The sequence below is a fragment of the Moschus berezovskii genome, chromosome 1 (genome assembly GCF_049115385.1).
Source record: "Moschus berezovskii isolate FMDL1 chromosome 1, NW_MosBer_1.0, whole genome shotgun sequence".
NCBI classification, from domain to species: Eukaryota; Metazoa; Chordata; class Mammalia; order Artiodactyla; family Moschidae; genus Moschus; species Moschus berezovskii.
In genome coordinates, this window is record NC_142460.1 from 79,853,187 (window position 1) to 79,875,420 (window position 22,234).

Here is a 22,234-nt window from a genome sequence, read left to right on the forward strand (position 1 = left end):
CAAAAGGTGGCCATTTCACATCCACTGAAATGTCCCTGTGGCATCAAGGCAGCAGTTGCAAATTGCAGACAGGTATCTAACAGACAGTAAGCCTCTGGAGAAGCCCTTGGACTTGGCCAATCCTATGCACATGCACATCTAAGTTATCTTCAGTTATAATACAACCCTATGGGTGGTGTTGTAGGTTCTTAAGCAAAGCCATTTTCAGATGGTTTGTGGGGGGAAATGGCCTATTTAACTAATTTATTAACATTTTTATTGGAGTATTGTTGATTTACAATGTGTTAGTTTCAGGTGTAGAGCAAAGTGAATTAATTATACACATACATATATTCACTCTTTTGAAGATTCTCTTCCCATACAGGTCATTACAGAGTATCGAGTCAAGTTCTCTGGGCCTAGAGCAGGTCCTTATTAGTTATCTATTTTATATTATAGTAGTGTGCATATGTCAATCCCAATCTCCTAACTTATCCCTTTCTCCAAATTCCTAATTTATTTATCCCACTCACCTTTCCTCTTTGGTAACCATAAGTTTGTTTTCTATATCTGTAACTCTATTTCTATTTTGTAGATAAGCTCATTTGTACCCTTTTCTTAGATCCCACGTATAAGTGATATCATATGATATTTATCTTTCTGTGTCTAACTTACTTTCCTCAATGTGACAAACTCTAGGTCCATCTATGTTGCTATAAATGGCATTTTTTTTTTTTTTTTTTACAACTGAGTTATATTCCACACCATACATGTACCACATCTTGTTTATCTAGTTCTCTGTTGATGGATAGTTTGGTTGCTTCCATGTCCTGATTATTTTAAATAGTGCTACAGTGAACACTGGGCTGTATGTATCTTTTCCAACTAGGGTTTTCAACTTTTCTGGATAAATGCCCAGTAGTGGGATTGCTGGATCATAGAGTAGCTCTATTTTTAGTGTTCTTTTTTTTTTTTTTAAGGAACTGCCACACTGTTCTCCATAGTCACTGCACCAATTTACATTCCCACCAACACTGTAGGAGGGTTCCCTTTTCTCCACACTGTCTCCAGCATTTATTGTTTGTAGATTTTTTAAAAATTCTACTTTTCCATGGAAAAGTAGAAAAAAGTTTAATAAACCAGAGATCTTCTTGAGCCAAAATTCTGTTTTCATATATAGCAATTTAGATGTGTATTTCCTGCCTTGATTAAGGATTCCTCAATACAGTTGATTGTATTTTACTATTATTACTATATTTTCCATTTACTTGTATATAAAATGTCCATAATGCCTGCATCTAAGATTTACTGGGAGGATAACATGAAATGAAAGTGTCTGCCTTGGGATGACACTTATATTGGGGGTGATCTATGAGCCTAAAGTTTTACAGAGCATACTTCACTCAGGCTAAAAAAGGACACAAAATCAGGGTATCTTTCTGATTTAAATTACTCAACAAACAACATAAAACAAATGACTCATTAAAAAAAAAATATATATATATATGGGAAAATCCCCTGGAGGAGGGCATCTCAACCCTCTCTAATATTTTTGCCTGGAGAATCCTATGGACAGAGGAGCCTGGTGGGTTACAGTCCACAGGATCACAAAGAGTCAGGCACAATTGTGTGCATGCTCGCATACACACACACAGAAATGAAAAGTGAGTGCTCAGTCGTTTCCAACTCTTTGTGATGCCACGGACTGTACCCCACCAGGGTCCTCTGTCCATAGAATTCTCCAGGCATGAATACTGGAGTGGGTCGCCATTCCCTTCTCCAGAGGATCTTCCTGACCCAGGTATCAAACCTAGGTTTCCCACATAAGCAAGCAGATTCATTACTGTCTGAGCCACCAAGGAAGCACATATATGTGTATATGTATTTCCAACACTACTGCTTTGAAAGAAAGACAAGGAATTAGAGCAAGATTAAGAAGAATAACAGAGTGCCTGATGAACTTTTGACACCATTCTTACACCTTGCCTTCTATCCTTTATAAATCACCCTTTCATTGTGCTCTGGAACGTATTCCCACTTAGGCACTCCTGTAATTTATGGTCTTTGCTCTCTTGTATCATGATTTTTTCTCTCACTACTAGACCACTCCCATAAATATACAAATATGTGCTGATACCGCCCATCTTTTAACAAAATAACACAAAAAAGACCAATCACCAACAGAAAAAAAAGTTCTTCTTTGACCCCACGTGACCCCTACCATATGCATGGTCCCTACTGCCTCACCACCTATTCTCTCCTCAACTTTCTGAAACGGGGCTCCCTTCCCAGCAATCTACTAAAACCATTCTTGTCTATGTCATGAACAATCTCCAGTTGCCAAATAAAAGTTTCTCTGTCCTCTTTTTAACTGCACCCAGCAGCATTTAGCCCAGTTAACCACCATCACTTCCTTCTAGAAATACTTTTTTTCTCTCAGCTTTTCAATAAGCAATTCTCTTGGTACTTTTTCTACCTCACTAGCTCATCCTCTGAGTATGTATTCATATACTCTCAGACATGGTCCTGGATTTTTGCATTTCTTCTCTCTCCACATAATATCCCAAGTTGATTTTATTCACGTCCAGAGCATTAAAACACTGACATGTTTTTGATGGCCAGATTCCTTACTATAATCGTGATATCCAAGCTTACATATTCAACTGCCTATATAATGTTTTCATTTCGATGTCTAATAGGTGTCTCACATTTAACCTGCCCATTGTGGACCCTGGGGCTCCCTGGTGGCTCAGACGGTAAAGAATCTGCCTGCAATGCAGGAGACCTGGGTTTGATCCCTGGGTTGGGAATATCCCTGGAGAAGGGAATGGCAACACACTCCAGTATTCCTGCCTGGAGAATTCCAAGGACAGAGGAGCCTGGTGGGCTACAGTCCATGGGGTCACAAAGAGTTGGACACGACTGAGCGACTAACACTTTTGGACCTTTCAGAGGCCACCTTAGAACAAGACCCAGTTTCCCCCTCAGTCAGTCTCTCCCATCAGGAAGCTTCCATAAGCCTCTTATCCTTATCCATCAGAGGGCAGACTGACTGAAAACCACATTCACAGAAAACTAACCATCTGATTACATGGACCACAGCCTTGTCTAACTCAATGAAACTATGAGCAATGCTGTGTAGGGCCACCCAATACAGACAGGTCATGGTGGAGAGTTCTGACAAAACGTGGTCCACTGGAGAAGGGAATGGCAAACCACTTCATTATCCTTGCCATGAGAACCCCAGGAACAGTATGAAAAGGCAAAAAGATAGGACACTGAAAGATGAACTCCCCAGGTCGGTAGGTGCCCAATATGCTACTGGAGATCAGTGGAGAAATAACTCCAGAAAGAATGAAGAGACAGAGCCAAAGCAAAAACAACACCCAGTTGTGGATGTGACTGATGATGGAAGTAAAGTCCGATGCTCTAAAGAGCAATACTGTGTGGGAACCTGGAATGTTAGGTCCATGAATCAAGGCAAATTGGAAGTGGTCAAACAGGAGATGGTAAGAGTGAACATAGACATTTTAGGAATCTGAGAACTAAAATGAACTGGAATGGGTGAATTTAATTCAGATGACCACTATATCTACTACTGTGGGCAAGAATCCCTTAGAAGAAATGGAGTAGCCATCATGGTCAACAAAAGAGTCCGAAATGCAGTACTTGGATGCAATCTCAAAAATGAGAGAAGGATCTCTATTCCTTTCCAAGGAAAACCATTCAATATCACAGTAATCCAAGTATATACTACAACCGGTAATGCTGAAGAAGCTGAAGTTAAACGGTTCTGTGAAGACCTACAAGACCTTCTGGAACTAACATCCAAAAAAGATGTCCTTTTCATTATAGAGGACTGGAATACAAAAATAGGGAGTCAAGAAATACATGGAGTAATGAGCAAATTTGGCCTTGGAGTACAGAATGAAACAGGGCAAAGGCTAACAGAGTTTTGCCAAGAGAACGCACTCTCATAGGAAACACCCTCTTTCAACAACACAAGAGCAGACTCTACACATGGACATCACCAGATGATGAATACTGAAGTCAGATAGATTATATTCTTTGCAGCCAAAGATGGAGAAACTCTACACAGTCAGCAAAAACAGGAATGGGAGCTGACTGTGGCTCAGATCATGAACTCCTTATTGCCAAATTCAGACTTAAATTGAAGAAAGCAGGGAAACCACTAGGCCATTGAGGTATGACCTAAATCAAATCCCTTACAATTTATACCGTGGAAGTGACAAATAGATTCAAATAGATCTGTTAGACAAAGTGCCTGATGAACTATGGACGAAGGTTCATGATACTGTACAGGAGGCAGGGATCAAGACCATCCCCAAGAAAAAGACATGCAAAAAGGGAAGATGGTTGTCTGAGGAGGCCTTACAAATAGCTGTGAAATGAAGAGAAGTGAAAGGCAAGGGAGAAAAGGAAAGATATACCCATTTGAATGCAGAGTTCCAAAGAAAAGCAAGGAGAGATAAGAAAGCCTCCCTCAGTGATCAATGCAAAGAAATAGAGGAAAACAATAGAATGGGAAACAATAGAATGGGAAAGACTACAGATCTCTTCAAGAAAATTAGAAACACCAAGGGAACATTTCATGCAAAGATGGGTACAATACAGGACGGAAATGGTATGGACCTAACAGAAGCAGAAGATATTAAGAAGAGGTGGCAGGAATACACAGAAGAACTATACAAAAAAGATCTTCACAACCCAGATAATCACAGTGGTGTGATCACTCTCCTAGAGCCAGAGATCCTAGAATGCTGGAAAACTCAGGAGTAGCCACAGGACTGGAAAAGGTCAGTTTTCATTCCAATCCCAAAGAAAGGCAATGCAAAAGAATGCTCAAACTACTACACAATTGCACTCATCTCGCACACTAGTAACATAACACTCAAAATTCTCCAAGCCAGGCTTCAACAGTACATGAACCATGAACTTCCAGATGTTCAAGTTGGTTTTAGAAAAGGAGAGGAACCAGAGATCAAACTGCCAACATCCACTGGATCATTGAAAAAGCAAGAGAGTTCCAGAAAAACATCTACTCTATTGACTATGCCAAAGCCTTTGACTATGTGGATCACAGCAAACTGTGGAAAATTCTTAAAGAGATTTGAATACCAGACCACCTGACCTGCCTCCTGAGAAATCTGTATGCAGGTCAAGAAGCAACAGAACTGGACATGGAAAAATAGACTGGTTCCAAATTGGGAAACGAGTTCATCAAGGCTGTATATTGTCATCCTGCTTATTTAACTGATATGAAGAATACATCATGAGAAACGATGGGCTGGAGGAAGCACAAGCTGGAATCAAGATTGCCAGGAGAAATACCAATAACCTCAGATATGCAGATGACACCACCCTTATGGCAGAAAGTGAAGAAGAACTAAAGAGTCTCTTGATGAAAGTGAAAGAGGAGAGTGAAAAAGTTGGCTTAAAGCTCAACATTCAGAAAACTAAGATCATGGCATCTGGTCCCATCACTTCATGGCAAATAGATGGGGAAACAATGGAAACAGTGGCTGACTTTATTTTTGGGGCTCCAAAATCACTGCAGATGGTGACTGCAGCCATGAAATACAAGACACTTGCTCCTTGGAAGAAAAGTTAGGACCAACGCAGAAAGCATATTAAAAAGCAGAGACATTACTTTGCCAACAAAGGTCCATCTAGTCAAAGCTCTGGTTTTTCCAGTGGTCATATATGGATGTGAGAGTTGGACTATAAAGAAAGCTGAGCTCCGAAGAATTGATGCTTTTGAACTGTGGTGTTGGAGAAGACTCTTGAGAGTCCCTTGGACAGCAAGGAACTCCACCAGATATTCACAGAGAAGTTCAAGGGAGAGTTCAGATAAAGTCCCCAACATGGGTCTAGCTGGGGCGGAGGAACAGCAGCCTCTGGAAAATCTGCCCAGACTCTTCTGGCCTTCATCTGCAAGCAGCACCACCTGAAGGCATTAGGGTGAGGCTGCTGCTACTGGGGGAGGGGAACTCTGCCCAGTTGCTTTATCTCGTTTAAGTGAAGAAGGAACCTCACAGAGGGAATGCTCTAAGATCACAGACTGAGACAGTGGAGACTGAAAGAAGGGAACACGGGCAGGGAAAATCTCTGCCCCTAGAGTAAGAGCCAAAATTCTTTTGAATGGCCAATACTATGCACTCCAAAGAGTGAGACTTAATCAGAAAATGAGAGGATGCTCCACTCATCCCCACCACACCAGCGTGCTAGCAAACCTAGTAATAACAGTGGAGTACAGCTGGAAGACAGCAAGAGACAGATTTTCCCCAGGGAACCACAAAAAGGAAAGACCTAAAGCCAAAAGAGGGGACAGAAAAATAGTCACTAGAGAAAACTGAAGTCTATGGTGCTCAAAGCAACAACAAACTTCAAACGTAGCCTGACTCCTGGCTAGATTAACACAAGTCTCCAGACTAAAGGCCCATTTACCTCAGTTTCCATTGCCCTCTACATGTCTGGTGTTCAGCAATAACAACATATAAAGACATATTAAAAAATAAGAAATTAACACAGTCTGAAAAGATAAAGCCATCATCAGAACAAAACCCACATATGACAAAGATGCTGGAACTATCAGAGAGGGAATTGTAAATAACGTATGGTAAGTTCTAAGGGCAGGACTCGTATCCTCATAAGAAGAGACACCAGAGAACTGACAGGCTGTCACTCTCTCCTCCTGCGTACATGTACCAAGGAAAGGACATGGGACGAGACACTGAGATGATCTTCTACCGCTCTCACCAGAAACCAACCATGCTAGCACTCTGATCTTCAACATCCAGCCTCCAAGACTGTGAGAAAATTAATTTCTGTCACGTAAGCCACCTGCCCTGTGGTGTTTTGTCATGGCAGTCCAACCATCCCTAGGTTTACTGAATGCCTTCTTCACTATCATGATTTCCACATAGCATTGCTTCTGATCACAGAACTCACTTGACAGCAAAAGAAATGGAGCGATGGACCCATACACATGGAATTTACTGGTCTTACCACCATCCTGAAGCAGCTTGCTCACCAGTATGGTGGAATGACCTTTGGAAGACCCAGTTGCAACACCAGTTAGGTGGCAGTACCCTGCAGGTCTAGGGTAAGGTTCTCCAGAAGGCTGTCTATGCTTGAATCAGCATCCAATATATGGTACTGTTTCTCCAGGAAGCTAGGGGTGGAAGTGGGAGTGGCACCACTCATTAGCAAAATTTCTGGTTTCCTTTTCTCACAAATTTATGTTCTGTTGGCCTAGAGGTCTTGGTTCCAAATGGGGGAATGCTTCCATAAGGAGACACACAATGATTCCACTGAACTGAAAACAATGCCACCTAGACTTTGTGGGTTCCTCAGGCCTCTGATCAAAAGGTAAATAAGGAAGTACTGGCTGGGGTGATTGACCCAGGTCACTAGGGGGAATTGGTACTACTCCTCAATGGAGGTGAAGATGAATATGACTGGAATACAGGAGAACCCTTAGGGTATATCTTAGTATTATCATGCCCTGTGATAAGGTGAAAGGAAAACTACAACCCAATCCATGCTGGACTACTAACAGGCCAAACCCTTCCAGAACGAAGGTTCAGGTCACCCCATGACTAGCAGAGATACTCACCGAAGACAAAGGGGTAGTGGCTAGTGGAAGAAGGTAACTATAAATACCAACTACATCCACTTGACTGGTTACAGAAATGAAGATTGGAATTGTCATGAGTATTCCTTTCTTATTTTGCTGTGAGTATGTTTATGTGTATACGTATCTTGTTTTATTTCCACTCTTATTCTCTAGTCATGTAACAAAAGATGTACTGACTTTGTGTCATGGTATTTCAGTACTGTTAATTTTATATTATAACATTTAAGTTAGGGCATAGCAAGAAGAAGGATAAACATCATTCAAGGACTTTACTTCCTCTTCTGGGAAAGGGGTTAATTCATTTTCAGTTGCATGCAGGATAGAACTTTCTGGCTAACTCAATACTTTGAAGGAAATATACTCAGAATCCATAAAGGGGATCTCACCTAACCCTGGTTAGAGAGGAGGGTGGGGCAGGGCAGAAAAGGCTAACTGGGTTGAGTTAAGATCTGAGGAATGAGCAGGTTGTTACTAAGAAAGGTAGAGAAGAGGGTGGAGGTGAGAGACGAGTGTTCTAGACAGAAATTCTTGGGAGGGAAGGTGCACAGGACTACAGGATCACACACAGCAGGATTCATGGGACACGTGGCCGACCAAACAAAATACTAACCATTTTCTTCAGTCTCTTCTCTTCTCTTCTTTTCTCAAGCTGAGCCTCCTTTTCTTCTGCCTCCCTCTTCTGACGCTCCTCCTCTTGGGCCTTTAACTGGGCCTGATCAAGATTAGAATTTGTAAAAATCAGACCCTCAGTTTGCACAGAAATAAGATTGTTTATGTTGAGGAAAGTCCACTGTCTACCAAAGTGCTCACCCAGTCTCTGGAAGAAGCCTGCACTATGTATTAAAAGTAGAAAACCCAAGTAACAGGTGGTCAGTTTTGTAACTTAACTGTTTTTCCGAAAGGATTCTCTTCTACTTGGGGAGATGAGGCCGAGCATGAATGAGACCACTAGCTTTTCATCATAAAATGATTACTACTTAGTTATTATTGCATTTATGAAATATTAAGTCCAAACTATACACAGTGTAAGAAAAAATTTTCTTCCATTTCACCAAAACCCACAAAACTGTTAGAACTATTTACTTTTTCTTGCATGCTCAGTCGCTTCAGCTGTGTCCGACTCTTTGTGACTCTATGGACTATAGCCTGCCATGCTCCTCTGTCCATGGAATTCTCCAGGCAATAAGACTGGAGTGGATTGCCATTCCCTTCTCCAGGGGATCTTCCTGACCCAGGGATTGAACCTGGGTCACCTGCATTGCAGGCGGATTCTTTACTGCTGAGACACCAGGGAAGTCCCTATTTTTTCTTAGTAGGTACAAAATTTCCTTTTGGCAGTGCAGATCAAGACTTTGGAAGGCTAAGAATTTCCCACCTTTAAACTATAGGCAAGGTGAAGAGACAACCTTCAGAATGGGAGAAAATAATAGCAAACGAAGCAACTGACAAAGAATTAATCTCAAAAATATACAAGTAGCTCCTGCAGCTCAATTCTAGAAAAATAAACAACCCAATCAAAAAATGGGCCAAAGAACTAAACAGACATTTCTCCAAAGAAGACATACAGATGTCTAACACATGAAAATATGCTCAACATCACTCATTATCAGAGAAATGCAAATCAAAACCACAGTGAGGTACCATCTCACACCAGTCAGAATAGCTGCTATCAAAAAGTCTATAAACAATAAATGCTGGAGAGGGTGCGGAGAAAAAGGAACCCTCTTACACTGTTGGTGGGAATGCAAACTAGTACAGCCACTATGGAGAACAGTGTGTAGATTCCTTAAAAAACTGGAAATAGAACTGCCATACGACCCAGCAATCCCACTCCTGGGCATATACACTGAGGAAACCAGAATTGAAAGAGACATGTATACCCCAATGTTCATCGCAGCACTGTTTATAATAGCCAGGACATGGAAGCAACCTAGATGCCCATCGGCAGAAGAACGGATAAGAAAGCTGTAGTATATATACACAATGGAATATTACTCAGCTATTAAAAAGAATGCATTTGAATCAGTTCTAATGAGGTGGATGAAACTGGAGCCTATTATACAGAGTGAAGTAAGTCAGAAAGAAAAACACCAATACAGTATACTTCTGCATATGCTGGGAGGGATTGGGGGCGGGAGGAGACGGGGACGACAGAGAATGAGATGGCTGGATGGCATCACCGACTCGATGGACATGAGTTTGAGTGAACTCTGGGAGTTGGTGATGGACAGGGAGGCCTGGCGTGCTATGATTCATGGGGTCGCAAAGAGTCAGACACGACTGAGTGACTGAACTGAACTGAACTGATGCATATATATGAAATTTAGAATGATAACGATGACCCTACATCCGAGACAGCAGAAGAGACACAGATATAAAGAATAGTCTTTTGGACTCTGTGGGAGAAGGTGAGGGTGGGATGATTTGAGAGGGTAGCGTTGAAATGTGTATATTATCATATATGAAGCAGATCGCTGGTCCAGGTTCAATGCATGAGACAGGGTGCTCAGGGCTGGTGCACTCCCTGGGGGATGGGATGGGGAGGGAGGTGGGAGGTGAGGTTCTGGATGGGGAACACATGTGTGCCCATGGCTGATTCATGTCGATGTATGGCAAAAACCACTACAATATTGTAATTAGCCTTCAATTAAAAAAAAAAAGAATTACCCACCTTTGTAAACTTATCAGGTTGAACATTTACCTGTTACACATCAGTCTTGGTTATGTGTAAATCTCCTAATTTGCTAGCTCCATCAACTTTCAAAACATTTCATTGTTGCTATACTAATGATGCTGATGCTTCTTCTCTTCATTTTCCTAAAACTATCACAGAGTTCAGGCCAGGAGGCAAAAAGCCATATCCAAAGTTGGTGTTATGCTACTGCCTTAGTGGCCTTAAACAACCTAGGTTTCAGTTTTTAATAAAGACCTATACAAATCCTTTTTCTTGCCTCATTTTGCATTCTTGATTTATTACCAATTTCTCCTCTTCTTGTTTTTTCTTCTTCTCTGCCAAGATCCGCCTACGTTCAGCTCGCTGAACTGCTCTCTCTTCCATGGCTAGAAAACAGTAAGAGTTCCAATATAAAAAATATAAGGAACACTGGAAAAGAAATGTCTCCATTTTATGGTAAAATTTAGTGTTATTGTTAAAGCTTTCTTTTGGGTGTTCACAATGCCAAATATATATATATATGCATAAATTTTATATTAAAATACAATTACAGAAATTGTAATTATACAATGTGTATAGGTATACACACACACACACACATATCCTACAGGTTATGGACTGACAATCCCATCCTTGGCCACGATAAACAATTTTCAGATTATGTTTTTGTTCACATTTCTATTGGAATTGTTCACTGGTTTAAATAAAATAATGTGTCTTGAAGAAACTTTTAGTATGTGAAATCCAGAAACCAGAATTTTAATTTGGCGATTCCTTTAATGAATGTTGAAAACTTTAATTACATCTAACAAATACTTTGAGAACAGAATCACTCCTCAAATACCATTGAGTTTGCTACTTTCTCCTAGGTTACTATGTATGTCTGTATATGTGACAACAACCACAAACAAACTGAGGTTTGGGGTCATGATGATCACATTTTAAACTAGTTTTAGGGCCGGGATATCCAGATGGGCAGGAAATGGAATTGTACTAGGCATCTGAAGAACTGGCATCTGAACGAATTCAAGTGTCAGACTCCTGTTCTTGACAGTCTATTAAATATCGATCCAAAAGAAGCAAATGTGCAAGATGGCCTGATAATATGACTCTGTCACCAGCTGGGCTTTCACAGGCAGAGGGGCATGGGTGGGAGGAGTATCAAGTTCTGCTCACCTAACTCAGCCAATGGTTACTTTAGGTTCCTTGTGCTATGTTACAGAGAAGAAAATTGAAGTCCAAGTTTCAAGAATTAATAAACAAAATCCCAGCAGGCTATTTCTTACAGATATTAAGTGTCGGCTTTGCTGGAAAAAGAATAGTGGGGGTGCCACAGACGGCAGGAATGAGACTGTCTTTAAAGAGGCAGAAATAAGACTAGAGGATTAAAGTGAGAGCCCCAAGAGGCAGAGCCTGTGGTAATACTCCCTTTTCTCATTTTTTCTAGAGCTAGTCATTAAAGATTACTTGAAAATAGCCAGGTGTTCCAAAACATGCTAACTCTTTGATCAAATAATAATTTCTTAAAAATAATCACACCAAACTGGGCACTTCCTGATCATCCTCAATGACGGACAGAGAGGTCATAAACTGCTGACTTGGCAGAGGGTCAATGCATAGACTGCTGATTTTTTTCATTAACAGGAATGGACTTCAGGCACAGTGTACTTCTGGTGACATCACCTCCTGTTAGGGCAGCAATCCTACCAGAGGTAAAAAGTCAGATTTACAAGCTACAATAAAATTGTCAAAGTGCCTACCACTTCACACAAACATATGTTCAGTGTATGACTAAGTACAGAGTAAAAACAACTAGCAGTTTCACTAGGTGAGTTCTAAGGAATGCTTCTCTTTTCATAGTATGGTTTGGTTTAAATAATGATAACAATGCACATCAAAAATGTTACTAAAATGTCTGGTTAATAGATTTCATTAGAGACGCCTGTCATCAAGGCACAATTCATTATAAAATGATGTAATAACTTGATGTAGATTACTGTAAACTGATCTGTATTTTAATGTTAAAAAGTACAATGACAGGTGACCTTTAGTGTTTATTCTTAGAAGCTACTCAGAATTTTTTTGTGAATTGTCCCATTTTAAAAACCAATCCAAATCTCAAATTCCAAAAAAATGATTCAACCTTTCAGCAATGTTTTGTTTTTGTATTGATCAGGAAGACCAGAAAGTTTGGCAGGAGGGGTAGGAAAAGAGTCGTGGTGTTCTCTGGTGTATCTACTCGTCATGTATCTAGCCATCTAAGACCTTGACCAGGTTCTGCTAAGTCTCAAAACCCAACAGTTGCCAGGATTCAGTCCCCACATATCCTACTCCAGGAGGAAAGATAACCATAACCCAGGTCCCACCGCGACAGCCCTGCCTTTCAGTATGGGATGGGGCGCCATCAACAGCCTTGGATTCCTTCTGGGTCCAGAAAGAGAATGTCGGAAGTCACTTCTACTACCTTCAGTCCCAGGGGAAGCAACAGGTGAACTGGCGGGAACAAAAAGGGAAAAGAATTCAGACCAATCACCAGTTTCAGAACTCAAAGTCTTTTACAAACTTTAATTAATTCTTGCTCCATGAAATAACTATGTATTATTATACCCATTCAATAAATTGGTATAATGAGGCATGGAAAGGTTGAGTGATTTGCCTCAGTCTATGACGTGAGTCAGATGCTCTGACTCCCAACCCACTGCTTCAGATCAATACATACTGCCCACTTCTTATCCTACCATTTATCACACATATTGAGTATGTCACAAGCATGTCTAAAACCATCTTAAATAGCTTTTGAGAAATTTAGACTGTTATTCTAGGTTCAAAGATGTTTATCTCAAACAACTGTAGACTTAAGCTAGGTAAATAGCCATCCCCAAGGGCTGCTCCATTTAGACCTGATATTTTCTGACCTGGCTTCTCAGCCCTAAACATAATCAGGAATCCAGAAATCAAGTTAGAGCAAGTAAGCATTTTCCTCTTTTACTGGTAGAGTGACAGAGCTCCTCAGACAAAGGCAGCTACAATAAAATTGCTAACTGTATATAACTGGATCCTTATAGGCAGCCACTTGCCTCAAATACCTTTTGGTACCTCTCACATACCAATCACAATGTATGGGGCCTCTCTGCTTTGCACATGCACAATAAGCAATTATGGAGTCTGGATGTTGGGTAAAATTCAGGAGCCTTTTGACCACAAAGTGAAAAAAAACAAAAACAAAGACTCCAGAGAGTGTTCCAATACAATGAACATACTTTGGAAGCACCTGGCAGGTTCCTTCCCATTCATCTTCTCCCGGGTTTGACAGCTGGCAGCTCTTTGGGTGCCTACGCCCTGCTGCCTGCTGAGCCTCTGCCAGCCGCTGGTTTTCCTTCAGCTCCAGAATTGTTTTCTGCTGTTCCTGAAGTTTCTTCTTCTGCTTTTCAATCAGCTGCTGCTGGAAGATATGGCGGTTGCGGAAATGACCCATGCAAACAGGTTCTGCTTTCTGGCTGCTGGTTCTGAACTTCTTTTTGTTACCAGGCTGTTGGGAGGGCTCATCACCTGGGCCTTTGTGTGGCTTACTATCAGACGTATCCGGAGGGGCCTTTTGGAGGGGAACCTGCAAGATGCTCTTTGTCGGTCTTCCGATGTGGCAGCTGGGCAGACAACCACTGCTCCCTGAGGGAGGCTTTTCCCACAAAGCAGGGACAGCAGCCACCTGAGAGAGAAGGAATATGCTGTAGCTCATCCATTTAAAGGACTGTGCTGATGAGCTCTATCTCCCCCAGGTCAGCGAATGGCACAACTGCCCTGACCCCAGCCACGGCTGCTCCTGCCTGGCTATCTCAGAGGCTGCCAGTCTTAGCCTTGTGAGTCACTCTTAGAATGTCTACTGCTGCTCACCACAGAACCTGGTGGGACACGGGGTACAATCACAGGAACTATTGCCATGGCCAGTATATTAGTGATCAGAAAAACGTGCTCTTAGAAATATCTAATTTGGATAGTTCATTTAGAAATTGGGCATGATTACTCCAGATATACATCCCAGGAATTTAATCTGCATGAATTGACCCTGAATTTTGCAGGGAATGGGCTTCCTTGGTGGCTCAGATGGTAAAGAATCTGCCTGCAATGAAGGAGACCCAGGTTTGATTCCTGGGTTGGGAAGATCCCCTGGAGAAGGGAATAGCTACCCACTCCAGTATTCTTGCCTGGAGAATTCCATGGACAGAGGAGCCTGGTGAGCCGCAGTTCATGGGGTCCCAAATAATCAGACCCAATTGAGCAACTAACACTTTCACTTTGCAGGAAATTGAAAATATTATGGCAAAGTATATAGTCTTTCTCAAGAATGTTTGACAACTAAGGAAAAACTTTACAAATCAATAATAGCTCTTTAATAATAACAGCTCTTTAATGACAATTCTTCCAATGTCTCTCTTGCCACTAATAAATTAATCACAGGCTATTAATCTATTTCAGGATCAAGGACTGGATTACACCATACCGTCTCCAGCTATTCCAAAGAATTTATTTGTGGAAAGTGTTTGCAAGCCCACCGGGCAAATATCTACATTATATAAGACTAATGCTACCTAATAATATTTTGTATTAGCAAGCATATGGCTTAATAGTTTTTAAGGCTTTATCACATAAATCTCATTTAACAGATTAAGGTGTTGTACTCAATTACAAATTCTATACAGATGGGAAACAAACAGACTCGTTAATCAGAAAAAGTTACGCTGGTTAAAATAATGCCACAGTTAAAATGATTCTTCTAGAATAGTTTGATTCCATGGTCTAAAATCTGATCAGTTTTTGACTCTGTCATCTGCAGTGGTGTTAGGAGAAAAATACTATGAACAATCTTGTATCATAGGAGCTTCTAGCTCCATCAGGGCACCATACTTGGGAACTCAAAGATAATTTTCATGATGATGGAAATATTTTCCATAGACTCACCGAAAGTGAAAGATATAATATATGGAAACTCTGAAATGTTAAAATACTTAAAAAAAATAGCCTTCTATTTCAGAAATGTCAGTGGACATTTATTCATGAGAACACCTGCTTAAGCAATTTAGTGTCAAGCAGGGTATGTGTTTTAGGCCCTTTTAAACTTTGTGATAATCATGCGTTATTAACCCAGCAAGACTATAAAAGCCTTGAGTACAGCAACAAGATTTCTTTTGGATCATGGTAACTTTTTAAGGTGAAAATAAGAGAATGAAAGAAAATCTTAATGGTACAGATTGTACTTAACAGAACAGGACTGAATAGTCTGGCTCAGTTAGAGAAAATCACCTCTATTAGCTAACTGATAATTTCAAAAAATTTCAAGGTATAAGATAAGTGTTCATGGTACATATGTTCCTCTGACAGTATAATTACTGAGCATCTAAGTATAGATTTTATATATTCATTTGTTCATACACTGTATACTCTGGGCAAGATCAGAATTTATCTAGTAATCTATAGAATCTATTACAGCCTCTTATTTTCAATTGTTCTGCTTTTTACAACTTTATCTTTTCTTGATAAAATCTTTTATCTTGACTTCAGAGATCTGAAGACTTTTTTCTTGAGTCTAAATTATACTGGAGAAGGAAAAGGCAACCCACTCTGGTACTCTTGCCTGGGAAATCCCATGGATGGAGAAGCCTGGTAGGCTACAGTCCTGAGCGACTTCACTTCACTAAATTATATATACATGTAGAATTTTTTCTGTTTTATGCAGGTAACAAAGGACTTTCTGCTGACTTCTTCCATTTGAAGATAACTGGAACTTTGTGATGTAAAAGGCTTCACACAGCTGTTTACATAGAAGATTCTCTTGGGTCTCAATGGAAACAAGATTATCTAACTAATATCAAGGCAGTTAAGTTGCCTAGGGGAAGGGACCAAAATGTTACATAAATCCAAAAAAGCACCCTCATGACCCTCCTCTGCAGAGAGAGACTAAGTTTAAATTAAAACCCGCCTACTTGCTGGCAGTAATCACAACAAAAAGCAAGGCTGGGGATCATGCAGTGCTCAATTTAACTTCACACAGTTGACTTCAGTACTTAACAGCATTATGTAGAAGGGTGTAGGGGCCAGGTTGGAGGTGAGGGGGCAGAGGTCCTTTTCCAAAAGTCTTCTCAAACATGCCAAATGCAATTATGAAAGAAAAAACTGGTAGGATTGACTTAATAAAAACTGAACTGTATACTTAGAGAATGAACTTATGGTTCCTCAGGGAGGAAGAGTTGAGGGAGGGATATATTGAGAGTTTGAGATTAACATACACACTGCTATATTTAAATAGATAACCAACAAGGACCTACTGTATAGAACATGGAACTTGGCTCAATATCTTGTAAAAACCTAAATGGGAAAAGAATTTGAAAAAGAATAGATACATGTTTATGTATAACTGAATCACTTTGCTGTACACCTGAAAATAACATAATATTGTTAACCAATGATGCTCCAATATAAAATAAAAATTAAAAAAAAGAAAATGAGCTCAACAGGTTTCCCTAGATTAATTACTGTATACTTAGAACACAGAATTTAAAATAAATGTACAACCAGAAAAAATATTCAAATATGACAGCCCAATTAAAAAACAAAATGAAACTTAACTGTATACAGTATCAAACTCCACAAATAAATCAAGACAAATAACAAAATTTTAAAAATTGCAAAATAAATGATAATAAAAGCATCAATTGTCTTAAAAACAGAGTTCCTATAAATAACTAAAAGATATATAATCAAGGATAAAATTGGACAAAATGTATGATGAGACAAATCACTATTAACTTTTCTATACTCATTTTCAGATATATATATATAAATGATCAATATAAAAAATGTTTAACCTCACTAGTAATAAAAAATGCAAATGTTGAAGCAACAGTAACATGAAAAATATTTTACCTGTCAACTTGACAAAAATAATAAATATGGTATCAAACAGGAAAACAGGTACTTCTTTGAAACAACCTTCCTGGAAGGGCCATTTGGTAAAAGTCTTTAAAATGTGCATTCTATTTTTAGGTATTTATATGAAGTAAAGCTTATGGATATGTGCAAAGACTTAACTACTTGTTCACTAAGGCTTTTTTTTTATAAAAGTGGTAAACTAGAAACAAGTTAAATGCCTAGCAACAGAGAAGAGTCTAGCTTGTGGTTCATGACAGAGTTTCATGCAGTCATTAAACACAATGACACAGAATGACAGTCCTTAACCAGGGCTTATTCATCAAGTTCACCCGTGGAACTTCAAAAGAAACCATGGCGCCCCACACCCAGAAATTCTGATTTTGTAGATCTGAGTGTGTGTTATACTCTGTTGGAAACTACTGTTGTAGAAGTAGCTTGAGTGACACAGAAAACTCTCATTACATTATGGAAAATAATTTTAGAAAAACAGACCACATTATTATAAGTAGAAAGTATATTCTCACCAAAGTGGGTACAGAGGAACATATCTCAACATAATAAAAGTCATTTATGATAAACCACAGCCAATATAATGCTCAATTGTGTAAAGCTGAGAGCCTCCCCACTAAATTCAGGAACAAGACAAGGATGCCCACTCTCACCACTGCTATTCAACATAATATTGGAAAGCCACAGCAATCAACAAGAAAGAGAAATAAAAGGTATTCGAATTGGAAGAGAAGAGGTAAGACTGTCACTGTTTGCAGAAGACATGATTCTCTATACAGAAAACCATGAAGACTTTGTACACAAACTATCAGAACTAATAAATGAATCCAGTACGGGGACTTCTCTGGTGGTCCAGTGGTTAGGACTCCACACTTCTACTACACAGGGCACAGGTTCCATCCTTGGTCAAGGAATGCACACATCCCTACTGTGCACTGCAGCCAAAAAAAAAAGCAAAGGAATTCAGTAAAGTGGCAAGACATAAGAGTAACATATTTAAATCTGCTACATTTCTTTTTACTAACAAAGAAATATCAGAAAGAAAAAGCAAAAAAAATTCCATTCAAAACTGCATCATGTTGGCACAACACTGAAAATCAATTATACTGCAATAATAAATGAAAAAATAACAGCATAAAAAAAGAAACCTAGAAATATGCTTAACCAAGGAAGTAAAAGGCCTGAAAACTACATGTTGAAAACTACAAAACACTGATAAAAGAAACTGAAGATGATTCAAAAAAACAGGAAGATATCCCATGCTCTTGAATTGGAAGAATTAATATTATTAAAATGCCCATGCTACCCAAAGCAATCTATAGATTAAATGCAATCCCTATCAAAATATTCATGACATTTTCCACAGAACTATAACAAATAATCCTAAAATTTTTATGGAATCATGAAAGAACCAGAATTGCCAAAGCAGTCCTGAGGAAAAAGGATCAAGTTGAAAGCATAGCCTTCCAGACTTCAGACTATACTACAAAGCTACAGTAATCAAAACAGCATGGTACTAGCACAAAAACAGACATACAGGACAATGGAACAGAATATAGAGCTCAGAAATAAATTCACACACCTATAGCAGATTAATCTCTAACCAAGGAGGCAAGAGTATACAAGGGAGAAAAAAGTCTCTTTAGCAAGTGGATTGGGAAAGCTGGACAGTCTCATGTAAATAAGTGAAATTAGAATATTTCTTCACACCACATATAAAAATAAACTCAAAATGGTTTAAACCTAAATATAAGACACAGCATCATAAAACTCCTAGATGAGAACATAGGCAAACTGGACATAAATCATAGCTGTATTATCTTAGATCAGGCTCCCAAAACAACAGAAATAAAAACAAAAGTAATCCTACTCAAACTAAAAAGCTTTTGCATAGCAAAAGAAATCATTGACAAAACAAAAAGACAGTTCACTAAATGGAAGAAAATATTTGCAAACAATTCAACTGACAAGTGGTTAATATCCAAAATATACAACAGTGCATACACCTCAATATCAAAAAAGCAAACAACCCAATAAAAAGTTGGCAAAAGACCCAAACAGACATTTTTCCAAAGATGACATACAGGTGGCCAACAGGCACATGAAAGATGCTCAATATCACTAATTATGAGAGAAATGCAAATCAAAGCCACAATGAGGTATCACCTCATACTGGTCAAAGTGGCCATCATCAAAAAGTCCACATATAATAAATGCTGAAGAGGGTGTGAAGAAAAGGGAATCCTCATACACTATTGGTGGGAATGTAAATTGGTGCATCCATTGTGGAAAACAGTACAGCGTTTCCTTAAAAAACTAACATAGCAACACTATTTACAACAACCAAGACTTGGAAACAACTCAAGTGCCCATCAACAGACAATTGGTTTAAGAAGATGTGATGTATATAAATACAACAGAAGATTACTCAGCCATAAAAAAGAATGAAATATTGCCGTTTGTAGCAACATGGACCTAGATAATATCATACTAACTGAAGTCAGACAGAGAAAGACAAATATTATGTGATATCATTTATGTATAGAGTCTAAAAAACAATACAAATGAATGTATACACAAAACAGAAACAGATTCATAGACAGAAAACAAACTTACGGTTACCAAAGGGGAAAGGGGAAGGGGAGAGATAAATTAGGAGTAGGGGATTAATAGATACAAACTACTACGTACAAAAGAGAAATCAACAAGGGCACAAGGAACTATATGCAATTATCTTACAATAACTATAATGGAAAATAATCTGAAAAATATGTATATTTAACTGAATCACTTGTGTTATATATCTGACACTGATAAAATATTGTAAATCAACTAGGCCTTCCTTTTCCTGTATTATGGCAAATTAGATATCCTCAATGACTTGACTGAAGAAAATTTAAAAGCTAAATAGCATTAAAGAGAAAAATCTGCATATTCTTGAATAGAGAAAAGACCAGGCTATATACTTCAACATGTTTTGGTGTGTGTGTGCATTCTCAGTTATGTCCGATCCTTTATGATCCCATGGACTGTAGCCAGCCAGGCTCCTCTGTCCATGGAATTTTCCAGGCAAGAATATTGAAGTGGGTTGCCAACAGGAGGTGGTGTCTCTTTCAGGGGATCTTCCTGACCCAGGGATCAAACCTGTGTCTCCTGCATCTCGTACACTGGCAGGCAGGTTCTTTACCACTAGTGCCACCTGGCAAGTGGTTATCTCTAAATGATGGAATTATTGCCTATTTTTTCTTTTTCCTATTTTTTACTTTTCCTCTGTGAATCCATTTCTGTTTTGTATATACATTCATTTCTTTTTCCTTTATGTCATTTTCTCCTGCCAATTGCTGCAATTAATACATACGCATTCTTATTAGGAAAATTAAAACTAAACATTCCCTTCTTATAAATCACAAGCTCATTTACAAAATAAATGTCTGATAATCAAATAAGAGAATTCTAAACAATGCTTTATACATTTGTTCTTGGATGGAATTTTTCTCTTAGTTGTTTTAAATTCCCTGTCTATATTATATCTTTACCAAATTTCAACTATTCCAAAGTTTATACATGATTATAAAAGAAGACTCATTTCAAGAAAGTCAACACTGACTGAAAGGCCACCTTTGTTCACTGCAGCAGCTCTCATCTTTTAGACGGCCCAGGCCAGGAAATCTGACAACAGCATAGTCCAGGTTGTACTGTGCTCTTTAGTCGCTCAGTCATGTCCAACTCTTTGCAACCCCATGGACTGTAGCCCACCAGGCTCCTCTGATGGGAATTCTCCAGGCAAAAATACTGGAGTGGGTTGCCATGCACTCCTCCAGGGCATCTTACCAACCCAGGGATTGAACCTAGTCTCCCACACAGCAGGCAGAGTCTTTACCACTGAGCCACCAGGGAAGCCCAAGAATCCTGGAGTGGGTAGCCTATCCCTGCTCCAGGGGAACTTCCTGATCCAGGAATTGAACTGGGGTCTCCTGCAGTGCAGGTGGACTCTTTACCAACTGAATAGCCCAGGCTATTCAAGGACAGAGCTAAATCCAAGTATGTAACAAGCAGGAAGACTAAGCAAAGGAGAAACATCTTACCTCTCCATTTCTAGGTGGATCCTCCATAGCTGTTGCCTCCTCAAGCAGACTGATGCTTGAAGACATGTTTGCACTGAGTTTCCCTAGTGATGCTGCCTCCAGCAGCTCATTCATTTTCCTCCTGGTTTCCTCCTTTGTTACGGCCAGTTCTCTCTTTAGGATCTCTGCACGATGCCAATGCTGCCATTCTGTGAAATGGTGTTGGAGAACTTGTTTCCGGTTATACTCAGTGGCCAGTTGTTGTTTTCTAAGCAACAAAGCACTTCCGTTAGCTCAAAGGAGTCATTTTATCAAATTCCCCAGTGCAAAAGAAGGCACTGGCACCTCAAGGCACTGCCTCAGAAGAAAGAGGGGCGGTTCTGTTCTGTCGCACCACAAAGACTTACTAAATTTTTTTTTTTACCATAATATAGTTTCTGAGAGCTTTTGGAGGGGAAGGAGCAGAAAGAATAGGTATTCAGGTAACTACTTTTAAAAAATACAAATGCATGAGGGAGATATTCAACTATACTTGCAAATCTAAGGAAGACAGGTTTGGGAGAAGGAGAAAGGGACAAAACTTAACAAGTGAATTATCAATAATTAGTTAACTATAAGACATAAAAATCAACATGAACTTATAAGGGTGGACCGTGTGGAAGGACTTGGTCAGGGAAAGGATCTCTGAAGAGAAGGACTCGTTTACCAAAGTCATAAACTACATGAATGAAGGACTCCCTTGTGCAGACACTTGTTAACACTAGAAGTACGTGAAGGGAATACACAAGGCACTTGCTCCCACAGAGCTCACTCATAATCTAGTAGGGGGTCTGGTTCACTCTTTTCCTAAGGAAGAGCTCCTTTTGATTCCTGAAAACTTCATGATGTTAGGGGACATGACTGAGGAGTTGGGAACTGCCAACT

General features: G+C 39.5%; 1 protein-coding gene across 1 annotated transcript in view; it reads right to left on the bottom strand.

The window, feature by feature from the left end:
* Window positions 1-22,234, bottom strand: part of CCDC191 (coiled-coil domain containing 191) — a 96,212-nt gene that overhangs the window by 26,575 nt on the left and 47,403 nt on the right. The window contains exons 9-13 of the mRNA XM_055427273.2: window positions 21,332-21,578; window positions 13,574-14,019; window positions 12,694-12,806; window positions 10,617-10,699; window positions 8,250-8,351 (exon numbers count right to left, since the gene is read on the bottom strand). Of these exons, the coding sequence (XP_055283248.2) occupies window positions 8,250-8,351; window positions 10,617-10,699; window positions 12,694-12,806; window positions 13,574-14,019; window positions 21,332-21,578 (991 nt within the window). The remainder of the gene's footprint in view (window positions 1-8,249; window positions 8,352-10,616; window positions 10,700-12,693; window positions 12,807-13,573; window positions 14,020-21,331; window positions 21,579-22,234) is intronic.